The sequence below is a fragment of the Vidua macroura genome, chromosome 35, assembly GCF_024509145.1.
Source record: "Vidua macroura isolate BioBank_ID:100142 chromosome 35, ASM2450914v1, whole genome shotgun sequence".
NCBI lineage: Eukaryota > Metazoa > Chordata > Aves > Passeriformes > Viduidae > Vidua > Vidua macroura.
The window spans coordinates 758,674-773,995 of NC_071605.1; the positions used below are offsets into that span (position 1 = coordinate 758,674).

General features: G+C 51.8%; 1 protein-coding gene across 1 annotated transcript in view; it reads right to left on the bottom strand.

Moving 5' to 3' along the window:
• Positions 1-15,322, bottom strand: part of ASXL2 (ASXL transcriptional regulator 2) — a 97,962-nt gene that overhangs the window by 8,894 nt on the left and 73,746 nt on the right. The window contains exons 5-8 of the mRNA XM_054002159.1: positions 9,349-9,461; positions 7,940-8,081; positions 3,857-3,997; positions 1,832-1,995 (exon numbers count right to left, since the gene is read on the bottom strand). Of these exons, the coding sequence (XP_053858134.1) occupies positions 1,832-1,995; positions 3,857-3,997; positions 7,940-8,081; positions 9,349-9,461 (560 nt within the window). The remainder of the gene's footprint in view (positions 1-1,831; positions 1,996-3,856; positions 3,998-7,939; positions 8,082-9,348; positions 9,462-15,322) is intronic.

Below are 15,322 nucleotides of genomic sequence, written 5' to 3' on the forward strand. Positions count from 1 at the left end.
AGCCCTGGCCACCTGCTGGCCACAGCCCCTGGTGTGCTGGCCAAGGCTGGAGCCCATGGGGAGCAGGTTTGTGCCCAGCTCTGTGGGGACCAGGATCTTGTCACACAGCTGGCCACAGCAAAGCCTCAGAGGGGACACAGAAAACGGGGTGCAGGGGGGGGGGATTTCTCCCAACAGTCCTGGAGGATTTGGGAACACTGCCACTGTCCCAGGGTGTCCCAGTGCCCAGCCAGTGCCACCCCTGCCATGGCAGGGACACTGCCACTGTCCCAGGGTGTCCCAGGGTCCAGCCTGGCCTTGGGCACTGCCAGGGATCCAGGGGCAGCCACAGCTGCTCTGGGCACCCTGTGCCAGGGCCTGCCCACCCTCACAGGGAACAATTCCCAATTCCCAATGTCCCACCCAAACGCCCTTTTCCACTCTGAAGCCATTCCCAGGCTCCTGCCCCTCCATCCCTGGCCCAGGTCCTTCTCCTGCAGGCTCCCTTCAGGTCCTGGAAGGTCCTGAACAATGACAATGATTATTAGGGGCAATTAATATCATTATTAGTGACAATATAATTATTAGGTAGCAATTAATATCATTATTAGATGGCAATTAATATCATTATTAGGTGGCAATTAATATCATAATTAGGTGACAATTAATATCATAATTAGGTGGCAATTAATATAATTATTAGGTGGCAATTAATATCATTAGGTGACAATATCATAATTAGGTGGCAATTAATATAATTATTAGGTGGCAATTAATATAATTATTAGGTGGCAATTAATTTCATTATTAGGTGACAATATCATTATTAGGTGACAATATCATTATTAGGTGACAATTAGCATCATTATTAGGTGGCAATTAATATCATTATTAGGTGACAATATCATTGTTAGGTGACAATATCATTATTAGGTGGCAATTAATACCATAATTAGGGGACAATATAATTATTAGGTGACAATTAATACCATAATTAGGTGACAATTAATACCATGATTAGGTGACAGTGAGGTCACCCTGAGGTGGGCTGGCTCTCCCCTGCCCCCGTGCCCCTCTCCCCCACAGGTACCACAGAGGGATCAGGATCCCACCTGGCATCCCTGCCTGCCCTGGAGCCCTGCAGGGCAGGGCAGCCCAGGTGAGTGTGTACATGGGGCAGCCCAGGTGAGTGTGTACCTGTGTGGGACAGCTCAGGTGAGTGTGTACCTCTGTTGCACAGCCAGGTGAGTGTGTACCTGTGTGGGACAGCCCAGGTGAGTGCTGTACCTCTGTTGCACAGCCCAGGTGAGTGCTGTACATGGAAGCACAGCCCAGGTGAGTGTGTACCTCTGTTGCACAGCCCAGGTCAGTGTGTACCTCTGTTGCACAGCCCAGGTGAGTGTGTACCTGGCAGCACAGCCCAGGTCAGTGTGTACCTGGGACAGCCCAGGTGAGTGTGTACCTCTGTTGCACAGCCCAGGTGAGTGCTGTACCTCTGTTGCACAGCCCAGGTGAGTGTGTACCTGGCAGCACAGCCCAGGTCAGTGTGTACCTGGCAGCACAGCCCAGGTGAGCGCTGTACCTCTGTTGCACAGCCCAGGTGAGCGCTGTACCTCTGTTGCACAGCCCAGGTGAGTGTGTACCTCTGTTGCACAGCCCAGGTGAGTGTGTACCTGGCAGCACAGCCCAGGTGAGTGTGTACCTCTGTTGCACAGCCCAGGTGAGTGCTGTACCTCTGTTGCACAGCCCAGGTCAGTGTGTACCTGGCAGCACAGCCCAGGTGAGTGTGTACCTGTGTTGCACAGCCCAGGTGAGTGTGTACCTCTGTTGCACAGCCCAGGTGAGTGCCTACCTGTCTGTCCACGTCGGGCAGCAGCAGCAGCAGGCGCTGCTGGCACTCGGGGGGCAGCACGGAGAAGGTGTGCTTGTTGATCAGCGCCCGCAGGTTGGTGTTCACCAGGATGGAGTCCGGCGTCTCCACGTCGATCTCGGCACAGCGGGCTCTCTTCAGCTGCCCTGGGGGGAGCACACACCTGGTCACCCCTCACCTGCCCTCCCTGGGGCCCCGGGCAAGGGGGGGCCACCGTGGGAGCTGTCCCACTGCTCACTGTGCCTCTGCACACAGGTGAAAGGATGTGACAAGCTGGGGTTTGTGCCCTGATCCTCAGGGCTGAGACCTCGAGAGGTGCCTTGGGAGCGTTTGGGTTCATCTGGGTGCAGCCCTGGCTGGGCTCTGCTGCTGCCCAAGGTGGATCCATGCAGGAGATCCTTTGAATAAATCCCTGCTTTAATCTTTAGCTTTTGTGTTTTTCACATTCTGTGCTGCTTTAGTGTGTGGGTCTGGGCCTCGTATTATGGGATGCTGAGCTCTCTGCACAGAGCAGGGAGACAAAACAATTCCTGCTCCAGCTGGGCACCAAGGACAAATGATCCAAATCTCAGCCCCAAGAGCACAAACAGCGTGGAATGAAGAGAGAAAAACAAGGATAGGACTTCATAACCTAAAGCTGTGATTGTACAATTAACCCCAATATGCAAATGGAGCAGAGCTGATCCCAGTGAGAGCCCCCGGGAGCGCTCGTGCATTTTGGGACCATTTTGGTTCCTCTTGGGTGCAGCCCTGGCTGGGCTCTGGTGCTGCCCAAGGTGGATCCATGGAGGAGATCCTTTGAATAAATCCCTGATTTATCCTTTAGCTCTGCCCAGCCTCTGTTCCAGCTCAGCCTTCCCAAACAAACACAACCCTGTGAAGGTCTGGTGAATCCATGGATTGGTTCCCCCCCAGACAAGTTCTCAGGAGCTGGAGGGAACTGAGCTCCTGCTCTTGCACACGTCCCCTCCACGCTGTCCTGCTGTCCCCTGTCCCCCTAAGGCCCAGCACTGGGGCTGTTGTCACCTTCCCACGAGCACACACCTGGCTCAGCAAGCTATGGACTGGACAAGCTGAACCAGCTGAATCTGAAACTGATTTCCACCTCAAGGCAATTTTTTAACTGCATATCTCACCAGCAGAGCTGGGAGATCCAGGCACAGAACTCCCCATCCCCACTCAGCCCAGCTCCCTTGGGAGCCTGGGCTCTCAGGAGGGTTCCTACAACTCCTGCTGGCCACAGCCATTGTCTGCTGTAAGGCTCCAGGTAAGGCCAGTTTGTTCCTGGGATTTCTTTTGGACTCTCCTGCTCTGTGAAGTGCCTCAGAGCGAGGGAACAGCTGCAGCTGGGCCAGGGGCACTTGGGATGGATCCCAGGAAAGGGCACTGGGCACTGCCCTGGGGAACGGGCACATTCCCAACCCTGCCAGAGCTCCAGGAGCCTTTGCACAGCCAGGGATGCCCAGGGTGGGATTGTTGGGATAACCTGGCCAGCACCAGGAGCTGCACTCCATGATCCTTGTGGGTTTCTCCCCCCTCAGGACATTCCACTCCTTTGTAAGAATATCCTTAAATTCCCCAGGGCCAATCCCAACCTGGGGGAATGTAACAGGAGCCAGGGAGGTCGGGAGGGCTGAGAAAGCTCCACTACAGGGCTGGGAGCCAAATCCAGCAGGGTCTGAGGGATGGAGACCCGGGGAGGAATTTCTTTTCCCTTTTTCATGTTGTTAGAGTGTGTGAGCACATTAAAACCCCATAAACAATGCAGGTCCACCAGCTGGGCATTCCCAGGAGAGGCCCAGCTGCTGAGGGCTGGGCAGGGCTGATCTGGGGACGGCATTAGGGATTATTTATCCCAATTCCCAGCAGCCTGGCAGCCCCTCGCAGCCTCCCTCAGCAATGGAATGAGCACACTTCACTCCCCTCTGCTGGTTTAGGTTTTGCCCTGGCACTGGAGCAGCCAAAGCCCTGGGAAAGCCCTGGGAAAGCAGGGAATCCATCTCTTACGTGCGTGGAGCCTGTCAGATCTTGGGAAGGGCTTCTTGGCCAGCCCTGGCAGGGAGTTCTCGAGCTTCACCGAGGGCGAGGAGCTGGAGGTGGAGTTTGGGGGGCTGCTGGAATGTCCATCTGCCTGCTTCCCTTCCCAACCTGCCAGAAAGGGACACATGGAACGGGGGCATGCACAGAGGGCTCCTGCACCAGGATCCTCCTGCGTGGAATTGGAGCTTCTCCAGCCCCCAGAGCCAGCCCTGCAGCTCCAGCAGTGCCAGGACAGACATCCCTGAGCTCCTGGGGTGCTCCTGCCCAGCAGCTGAATGCAGGAGATCCCTTGGAGCCACCAGAATATCCCAAACCAAAGGCACGGGCAGGCACATCCCATGTGCTTTGAGTCCCTTTCCCAGTTAATCCCAGTTTATCTCCCATCGAATCTGACCCAGGCATGGTCCCATTCACACTTCCAGGGCTAACTGAGCTCACTGGCAGGGAAATCTCTCCAAACTCCCCCTGTCCTTGCTGAACTTCACCCCTCTCCTGCAGCTTTTGTCCTTGCCCACCCTGGGGAACTCCTCCTCCTCTTCCCAGTGCTCAGTTTCCCATCCTGGTTCCTCTCCCTGCCTTCCCATCCTCACACAAGCTGTTCCAGCTCTGAATAAATCCCTGAAATTGTGCAACCAGTGCCTTGCTTTCCACCAGAAAGCTGCTCCCTCCCTGCCATCCGTTTGATTCCCTGCTCTCTCCACACCTCCCCTGTCCCTGCTGGGAGCTGTCCCTGTGCAGCACCACAGGGATGGAGGAAAAGGGACTTGGTGGAGAAAAGCACACAAGAGGAACCTTCCAGACCCTGACAGGGAGGGATTTACAGCCTGAGGGGGCTCCTGAACACACTGGTCCCACCTGGAACCTGAGGTGAGGTGAGGAGGAACTGAGGAAGAACTCAAGGAAAAGCCTGGAAGCAGGAAAAGATCCTGACTGAGCCTGGGGAAAGCATCCTAAGGCTGGAGTCACACAGCAGGAAGGGCAAAACCCCCTGGCCTTGGCACCTCTGGGGTCCCTCCCAGCAGGGAGGAGAAACTTCCACCAGGAATGAAGCCCAGACCCTGCCCCAGGACAGGCTGAGCCCCAGGGGATGGCCCTGGATGGGAATGGGGACACTGGGAATGGCCTGGATGGCAATGGGGACACTGGGAATGGCCTGGATGGGAATGGGGACACTGGGAATGGGGACACTGGGAATGGGGACACTGGGAATGGCCCTGGCTGGCAATGGGGACACTGGAAATGGGGACACTGGGAATGGCCTGGATGGGAATGGGGACACTGGGAATGGGGACACTGGGAATGGCCCTGGTTGGGAATGGGGACATTGGGAATGGTCTGGATGGGAATGGGGACACTGGAGATGGGGACACTGGGGATGGGGACACTGGGAATGGGGACACTGGGAATGCCCTGGATGGCAATGGGGACACTGGGAATGGGGAAACTGGGAATGGGGACACTGGGAATGGCCTGGCTGGGAATGGGGACACTGGGAATGCTCTGCCTGGGAATGGGGACAATGGGAATGGCCTGGATGGGAATGGGGACAATGGGAATGGGGACACTGGGAATGGGGACACTGGGAATGGCCCTGGTTGGGAATGGGGACAGTGGGAATGGCCTGACTGGCAATGGGGACACTGGGAATGGCCTGGCTGGGAATGGGGACACTGGAGATGGGGACACTGGGAATGGGAACACTGGGAATGCCCTGGCTTGCAGAGGGACTGGCACAAGCTGGGTGTGTGCCACAGCCCAGCTGCCTGCAGGGAATGGGGCTGGAATGCTGAGCCCTGCCAGGGGCACTGAGCCTGCCCCAAGCCAGGGAATTCCAGAGGTGCCAGGGAATTGGGCAGGTGCCAGGGAATTCCAGAGGTACCAGGAAATCTGGCAGGTGCCAGGGAACTTGGAAAGTGCCAGGGAATTCCAGAGGTGACAGGAAATTGGGCAGGTGCCAGGGAATTGGGCAGGTGCCAGGGAATTCCAGAAGTGCAGTTACTCTGCAAAGAAATCAGGGAAGTAACTACCAAGAATTTGGGATACCACGGAAAATCTGGTGCTGGCAGGGAGCTCCTGCCCTGCTGGAGCAGCCAGAGCAGTGACCTCGCTGCTCTCTGACACCACAAATTCTGGAACCCACCCTGCAGGACGAGGAGCCACCTTGGAAATCATCAACACCAGGAGAAACTCCCAAATATAAACACCAGGAGAGCTCCCCAAACACAAACACCGGGAGAAATCCCCAAATATCAACACCAGGAGAGCTCCCCAAACAGAAACACTGGGAGAAATCCCAGAACAGAAACAGCAGGAGAAATCCCAAAACGTGAACACCAGGAGAAATCTCCAAACATAAATAGCAGGAGAACCCCAAGTAGAAATAACCAGGAGAAATCCCAGAACAGAACCACCAGGAGAAATCCCAGAACAGAAACAGCAGGAGAAATCCCAGAGCAGAAACAGCAGGAGAAGGGGGGCACAGGGGACTGGGAAGGTCACTGAGCACTGGGAGCAGCCCTGAACCAGCCAAAGGCACAGGCAGAGCTATCCAGATCCATCCAGGATCCATCCAAGATCATCCAGGATCTATCCAAGATCATCCAAGATCATCCAAGATCCCACCAAAATCCATTCAAAATCCATCCAAGATCATCCAAAATCCATCCAAGATCATCCAGGATCCATCCAAGATCCATTCAAGATCATCCAAGATCCCTCCAAGATCATCCAAAAATCAGTCCAAGATCATCCAAGATCCATCCAGGATCCATCCAAGATCCATCCAAAATCCATCCAAGATCATCCAAGATCCATCCAAGATCCCTCCAAGATCCATTCAAAATCCATCCAAGATCATCCAAGATCCATTCAAAATCCACCCAAAATCCATCCAGGATCCATCCAAGATCATCCAAAAATCAATCCAAGATCCATCCAAGATCCATCCAAGATCCCACCAAGATCCATCCAAAATCCATCCAAGATCATCCAAGATCATCCAAGATCCATTCAAAATCCACCCAAAATCCATCCAGGATCCATCCAAAATCCATCCAAGAACATCCAAGATTCATCCAGGATCCATCCAAAATCTATCCAAGATCCATCCAAAATCCATCCAAAATCTGTTCAAGATCCATCCAAAATCCATTCAAGATCATCCAAGATCCATCCAAGATCTATCCTAGATCCATCCAAGATCATCCAAAATCCATTCAAGATCCATCCAGGATCCATCCAAAATCCATCCCAGGTCTCTCCTAGGTCCATCCTTACACTCAGAGCTATCCAAGATTATTCAAGATTATCCAAGATCCATCCAAGATCCATCCCAGGTCCCTCCTAGGTCTGTCCTTACACTCAGAGCTATCCAAGATCCATCCAAGATCCATCCAAGATCCATCCCACGTCTCTCCCAGATCCCTCCTAGGTCTGTCCTTACACTCAGAACTATCCAAGACTATCCAAGATTACCCAAGATCCATCCAAGATCCCTCACAGGTCCCTCACAGGTCTCTCCCAGGTCTCTCCAAGATCCCTCCCAGGTCCCTCCCAGGTCTGTCCTTACACTCAGAGCTATCCAAGATTATCCAAGATCCATCCAAGATCCCTCCCAGGTCTCTCCCAGGTCCCTCCCAGGTCTCTCCAAGATCCCTCCCAGGTCTCTCCCAGGTCCCTCCAAGATCCCTCCCAGGTCTCTCCCAGTTCTCTCCCAGGTCTCTCCCAGGTCTGTCCTTACACTCAGAGCTATCCAGGATCCCTCCCAGGTCCCTCCAGGATCCCTCCCAGGTCCCTCCAGGATCCCTCCCAGGTCTCTCCAAGATCCATCCCAGGTCTCTCCCAGGTCCCTCCAGGATCCCTCCCAGGTCTCTCCCAGGTCTCTCCCAGGTCCCTCCCAGGTCCCTCCAGGTCCCTGCCAGGTCCCTCCTGACCCGGTGTCCCCCTCACAGCCCCAGGCCCCGCGGCAGGAGCCGATGGCCGCGGAGCCCCCGGGAAGCTGCAGAACGGAGCCGTTTCCCCTCCACGCCCTGGCCAGGTGCCCTCACGTACCTGAGCGCCCGGGCGTGGCCTTGGCCTTGAGCAGGACGTGCTGGCCGGAGGGCAGGGCCACGCCCGGGGCCACGCCCGGGGCCACGCCCGCCCGGCACTGCTGCTGCTGCTGCTGCTGCTTCTGCTGCTGCTGCTTCAGGGCCTGCAGGGACACAGGGACAGGGATCAGGGATCAGCCACCCCACAGAGTGGGGCACAGGGCTCAGCCACCCCACAGCTGTGGGGCACAGGGATCAGGGATCAGGGATCAACCACCCCACAGCTGTGGGGCACAGGGATCAGGGATCAGGGATCAACCACCCCACAGCTGTGGGGCACAGGGATCAGGGATCAGGGATCAACCACCCCACAGCTGTGGGGCACAGGGCACAGCCACGCCACAGCTGTGGGGCACAGGGACAGGGATCAGCCATGCCACAGCTGTGGGGCACAGGGACACAGGGACAGGGATCAGCCACCCCACAGAGTGGGACACAGGGATCAGGGATCAGCCACCCCACAGCTGTGGGGCACAGGGAGAGGGCACAGGGACAGGGCACAGCCACTCCACAGCTGTGGGGCACAGGGATCAGGGATCAGGGAAAGGGATCAGCCATGCCACAGCTGTGGGGCACAGGGACAGGGATCAGCCACCCCACAGCTGTGGGGCACAGGGACAGGGATCAGCCACCCCACAGCTGTGGGGCACAGGGACAGGGATCAGGGAAAGGGATCAGCCACCCCACAGCTGTGGGGCACAGAACAGGGCACAGGGACAGGGCACAGCCACCCCACAGCTGTGGGGCACAGAACAGGGCACAGGGACAGGGCACAGCCACCCCACAGCTGTGGGGCACAGGGCACACAGGGTACAGCCACCCCACAGCTCTGGGGCACAGAACAGGGCACGGGGATCAGGGCATAGGGCACAGCCACCCCACAGCCGTGGGACACAGGGATCAGGGCACAGGGCACAGCACAGGGCACAGGGATCAGGGCACATTCACCCCACAGCTGTGGGGCACAGGGCACAGCACAGGGCACAGGGATCAGGGCACAGCCACCCCACAGCTGTGGGGCACAGGGATCAGGGCATAGGGCACATTCACCCCACAGCCGTGGGGCACAGGGATCAGGGACAGGGCACATTCACCCCACAGCCGTGGGGCACAGGGATCAGGGCACAGCCACCCCACAGCCGTGGGGCACAGGGCATAGGGCACATTCACCCCACAGCCGTGGGGCACAGGGCACAGGGCATAGGGCACATTCACCCCACAGCCGTGGGGCACAGGGATCAGGGACAGGGCACATTCACCCCACAGCCGTGGGGCACAGGGATCAGGGCATAGGGCACATTCACCCCACAGCTGTGGGGCACAGGGATCAGGGCATAGGGCACATTCACCCCACAGCCGTGGGGCACTGACCTGCTTGAGCGCCTTCTTGCTGTGCTTCTGGGAGGAGGAGAGGCCCTTGCCCGGGATGGACGGGGAGGGGCAGCCGGGCTGCGGGGAGCCCGCGGGGGCCAGGCGGGGCGACACTGGAAATGGGAACATAAATATAAATATAAATATAAATACAAATATAAATATAAATATAAACATAAATATAAACATAAATATAAATATAAATATGAGTATAAATATAAATATAAACATAGATATGAATATAAACATATGTACTTATAACTATACATCGTAAATATAAATATAAAATCTATATATAAATATAAAATACATAGATGTAAATGTAGATATAAATGTAGATATAAATATAAAATCTATATATAAATATAAAATATATAGATGTAAATGTAGATATAAATCTAAATTGAATATAAAATGGAAATGTGGTCATAGATATAAATTATAAATATAAATAAAAATATCATTATAGACCATAAATATAAATATATCATAAAGTGTAAATGTAAATAACTATAACTAAATATAAATATAAATATAAATATAAACATATGTACTTATAACTATATGTACTAAATATAAATATAAAATCTATATATAAATATAAAATATATAGATGTAGATGTAGATATAAATCTAAATTGAATATAAAATGGAAATGTAGACATAGCTATATAAATATAAATATAAACATGTAAATATAAAATGGAAATGTGGTCATAGATATAAATTATAAATATAAATAAAAATATAATTATAGACCATAAATATAAATATATCATAAAGTGTAAATGTAAATAACTATAACTAAATATAAATATAAATATAAACATATGTACTTATAACTATATGTACTAAATATAAATATAAAATCTATATATAAATATAAAATATATAGATGTAAATGTAGATATAAATCTAAATTGAATATAAAATGGAAAGGTAGACATAGCTATATAAATCTAAATATAAACATGTAAATATAAAATGGAAATGTGGTCATAAATTATAAATATAAATAAAAATATAATTATAGACCATAAACATAAATATATTATAAAGTGTAAATGCAAATAACTATAACTATAACTATACTATAAATATAAATATAAATATAAATATAAATATAAATATAAATATAAATATAAATATAAATGTAACTATAAAATTATAAATAAAAATATAAATATGGGTGTATATATATAAATATTTATAAATTTATGTATTGGATATACATTATATGTATTTATGTAAATGTAAATATATACATATAAAATATCATATATAAATGTAACTATACCTAGAAATATAGGTATAATAATAATAATACGAAGAATTAATTAAATAATAATAATAATAATAATAATAATAATAATATTATTATTATTATAAGAATATAATAATAAAATAATAAGAAGAATAAATAAATAAGAAAAATATAAATATAGATCAATATATACATATATAACTATAAATAAGACATATAACTATAAATAAGACATATAAATATAAATATAAATGTAACTATAAAAATATAAATAAAAAATATAAATATGGGTATATAAAAATATTTATAAATTTATATATTGGATATACATTATATGTATTTATGTAAATGTAAATATATACATATAAAATTTCATATATAAATGTAACTATACCTAAAAATATAGCTATAGTAATAATAATAAGAAGAATAAATTTAATAATAATAATAATAATAATAATAATAATAAGAAGAAGAAGAAGAAGAAGAAGAAGAATAGAATATAATAATAAAATAATAAGAAGAATAAATAAATAAGAAAAATATAAATATAGATAAATATATACATATATAACTATAAATAAGACATATAAATAAGACATATAAATATAAATATAAATATAAATATAAATATAAATATAAATATAAATATAAATATAAATATAAATGTAAATGTAATATAAAATAAATAGATAGAATATATAACATATAAAGCTATAACTGTAAATACAAATACAAAAACACAAATACAAACACCTGCAGACACAGGATCCCCACCTTCCCTTCCCCTCCCCGTGCCAGAGCAGCTCAGGAGCCTTGGGGGAGCAGCAGCCCCAGCAGCTGTGGCTGTGGGCAGGGGGATTCAGCCCCATTCCCTCCCCACTCCCCATCCATCAGGGGGATTCATTCAGCCCCACTCCCCATCCATCCCATCAGGGGGATTCAGCCCCCATTCCCCATTCCCCATCCCATCAGGGGGATTCAGCCCCACTCCCCATCCATCCCATCAGGGGGATTCATTCAGCCCCATTCCCCATTCCCCACCCATCAGGGGGATTCAGCCCCACTCCTCCCCATTCCCCATCCATCAGGGGGATTCATTCAGCCCACTCCCCATCCATCAGGGGGATTCAGCCCATTCCCCACTCCCCATCCATCAGGGGGATTCAGCCCCATTCCCTCCCCATTCCCCATCCATCAGGGGGATTCATTCAGCCCCACTCCCCATCCATCAGGGGGATTCAGCCCCACTCCCTCCCCATTCCCCATCCATCAGGGGGATTCAGCCCCACTCCCCATTCCCCATCCATCAGGGGGATTCAGCCCCCACTCCCCACTCCCCATCCATCAGGGGGATTCAGCCCCACTCCCCATCCCATCAGGGGGATTCATTCCCTCCCCACTCCCCAATCCATCAGGGGGATTCAGCCCCATTCCCTCCCCACCTTTCCCCATCCATCAGGGGGATTCAGCCCCCATTCCCTCCCCATTCCCCATCCATCCCATCAGGGGGATTAATTCAGCCCCATTCCCTCCCCATCCATCAGGGGGATTCAGCCCCACTCCCCATCCCATCAGGGGGATTCATTCAGCCCCACTCCCCATCCATCAGGGGGATTCATTCAGCCCCATTCCCTCCCCATCCATCAGGGGGATTCATTCCCTCCCCATTCCCCATCCATCAGGGGGATTCAGCCCCCACTCCCACCCCATCCATCAGGGGGATTCAGCCCCGTTCCCTCCCCCATTTCCCCATCCATCAGGGGGATTCAGCCCCATTCCCCATCCATCCCATCAGGGGGATTCAGCCCCACTCCCACCCCATCCATCAGGGGGATTCAGCCCCATTCCCTCCCCATTCCCCATCCCATCAGGGGGATTCAGCCCCGTTCCCTCCCCATCCCGGAGCTTTCCCTGCCTGCCAGCAGCAGCTCCAGGGCCAAAGCCAGGCCTGGCCCCTGTCCTTTCATGGACCCTGCTCCAAACCCCAGCAGGGTGAGGGGAGACTGCAGCCCAGCCTGTTCCACCCTGGAACACCACACTGGAACCCCACACTGGAACCCCACAATTGAACCCCACCCTGGAACCCCACACTGGAACCCACACTGGAACCCCACACTGGAACCCCACACTGGAACCCCACAATTGAACCCCACCCTGGAACCCCACACTGGAATCCCACACTGGAACCCCACACTGGAACCCACACTGCAACCCCACCCTGGAACCCCACACTGGAACCCCACCCTGGAACCCCACACTGGAACCCACACTGGAACCCCACACTGGAACCCCACACTGCAATCCCATCCTGGAACCCCACACTGGAACCCTGCACTGGAACCCCACACTGCAATCCCATCCTGGAACCCCACACTGGAACCCTGCACTGGAACCCCACACTGCAATCCCACCGTGAAACCCCACAATTGAACCCCACAATTGAACCCCACACTGGAACCCCACACTGCAATCCCACCCTGGCCATGCCTGGGTCCCTCTGCAGTGGCAGTGATGCCTCAGGTTTTAGGTTTTATATTTTCACATTCTGTGCTGCTTTAGTGTGTGGGTCTAGGCCTCGTATTATGGGATGGTGAGCTCTGTGCACAGAGCAGGGAGACAAAACAATTCCTGCTCCAGCTGGGGACCAAGGACAAATGATCCAAATCTCAGCCCCAAGAGCACAGACAACATGGGCTGGAGAGAGAAAAACAAGGATGGGGCTTCATAACCTAAAGCTGTGATTGTACAATTAACCCCAATATGCAAATGGAGCAGAGCTGATCCCAGTGAGAGCCCCTGGGAGCGCTCGGGCATTTTGGGACCATTTTGGTTCCTCTTGGGTGCAGCCCTGGCTGGGCTCTGGTGCTGCCCAAGGTGGATCCATGGAGGAGATCCTTTGAATAAATCCCTGATTTATCCTTTAGCTCTCTGTTCCAGCTCAGCCTTCCCAAGGCATCAGATCCACTGGGAAGCAGCACAAACGCAGCAGGAGGAGTTTTTGGAGCTCCCCTTGGCCACGGTTCAGCAACACCAGAGGGAGAGGAGAGGAGAGGAGAGGAGAGGAGAGGAGAGGAGAGGAGAGGAGAGGAGAGGAGAGGAGAGGAGAGGAGAGGAGAGGAGAGAGAGAGGAGAGGAGAGGAGAGGAGAGGAGAGGAGAGGAGAGGAGAGGAGAGGAGAGGAGAGGAGAGGAGAGGAGAGGAGAGGAGAGGAGAGGAGAGGAGAGGAGAGGAGAGGAGAGGAGAGGAGAGGAGAGGAGAGGAGAGGAGAGGAGAGGAGAGGAGAGGAGAGGAGAGGAGAGGAGAGGAGAGGAGAGGAGAGGAGAGGAGAGGAGAGGAGAGGAGAGGAGAGGAGAGGAGAGGAGAGGAGAGGAGAGGAGAGGAGAGGAGAGGAGAGGAGAGGAGAGGAGAGGAGAGGAGAGGAGAGGAGAGGAGAGGAGAGGAGAGGAGAGGAGAGGAGAGGAGAGGAAGCCCAGTGGTGCCACAGAGCTGCCCTGAGCCAGGGCCAGCCTTGGCCACCACGTCTCTGGGAATGCTCAGGTGCAGAGCACAGCAGGAATCCCGGCACGCACCCGGCACTGGGGGATGGATGGAGGCTGTTTTCCAGCAGAACCCAAACCTCCCAGAGGTTCCCTGGTGCTGCCAGCTGGGAGATGTCCCCCCACTGAAGGGGAAGGTGCCCCAGTGCCCTTGGAGCAGCACAACACCAAGGAGGATTGTTCTGTTTGCTCTGGAGAAGCCACAGGTGGGAGCAGCTGTCGCCCTGTTCTTTTGAGAGCTTTAAAGTTCTTCCAGAAGTTCCTGTGCCTTCTGATATTTACATATTTCAGCTGAGTTTTCTCACACATGTTCATGTAAATAATGATTGTTTTCATTCATTCTTCTTTGTGGGAGGAGAGAACTGATGGACTTTGGCTTGACCAGTGTGGTTGGAGAGGTGGCAGTGTCACCCCCCAGTCCACTGTCACTTTTGCTATTGTACATACAGTGGGGTCAGAAGATACAGTTTGCTTTTTTGGGTTCTTTTTCTTTCCTTTTACATCTCGCCTGCTTCTGTGAGTTGTTTCGTGTCTCAGTGTGACGCCCTGCAGTGTGAAACCCCCTCGTGTGACACTGCAGATCCTGCTGGTCCTCACCCAGTTCTGCAGAAAAGTCCCTTCTCCTTCTGAGAAGTGGCACCACCCGTGCTGCAGCCACGCCTGTCCCCGAGCCAGCGGCAGCCCCGAGCTCAGCGAGGCCCTCAGAGCAGCTCAGGGAATCCTGGAATGCTTTGGGAGGGGAGGGACATCAGAGCCCAGCCAGTGCCACCCCTCCAGGCAGGGACACCTCCACCCTGAGGCTCCCAAAGGCTCCCTGAAGCTCCCAGAGGGACAGCATCTGTCCCTCTGCTGGGACAAGGACAGGACAGAGGGACGGCAGGGACACAGGGACAAGGACAGGGCAGAGGGACAGGCAGGGACACAGGGACAGGCAGGGACACAGGGACAAGCAGGGACACAGGGACAGCATCTGTCCCTCTGCTGGGACAAGGACAGGACAGAGGGACAGGCAGGGACACAGGGACAGGCAGGAGACAGAGGGACAGGCAGGGACACAGGGACAAGGACAGGGCAGAGGGACAAGGACAGACAGAGGGACAGGCAGGGACAGAGAGAGAGCATCTGTCCCTCTGCTGGGACAAGGACAGGGCAGAGGGACAGGCAGGGACACA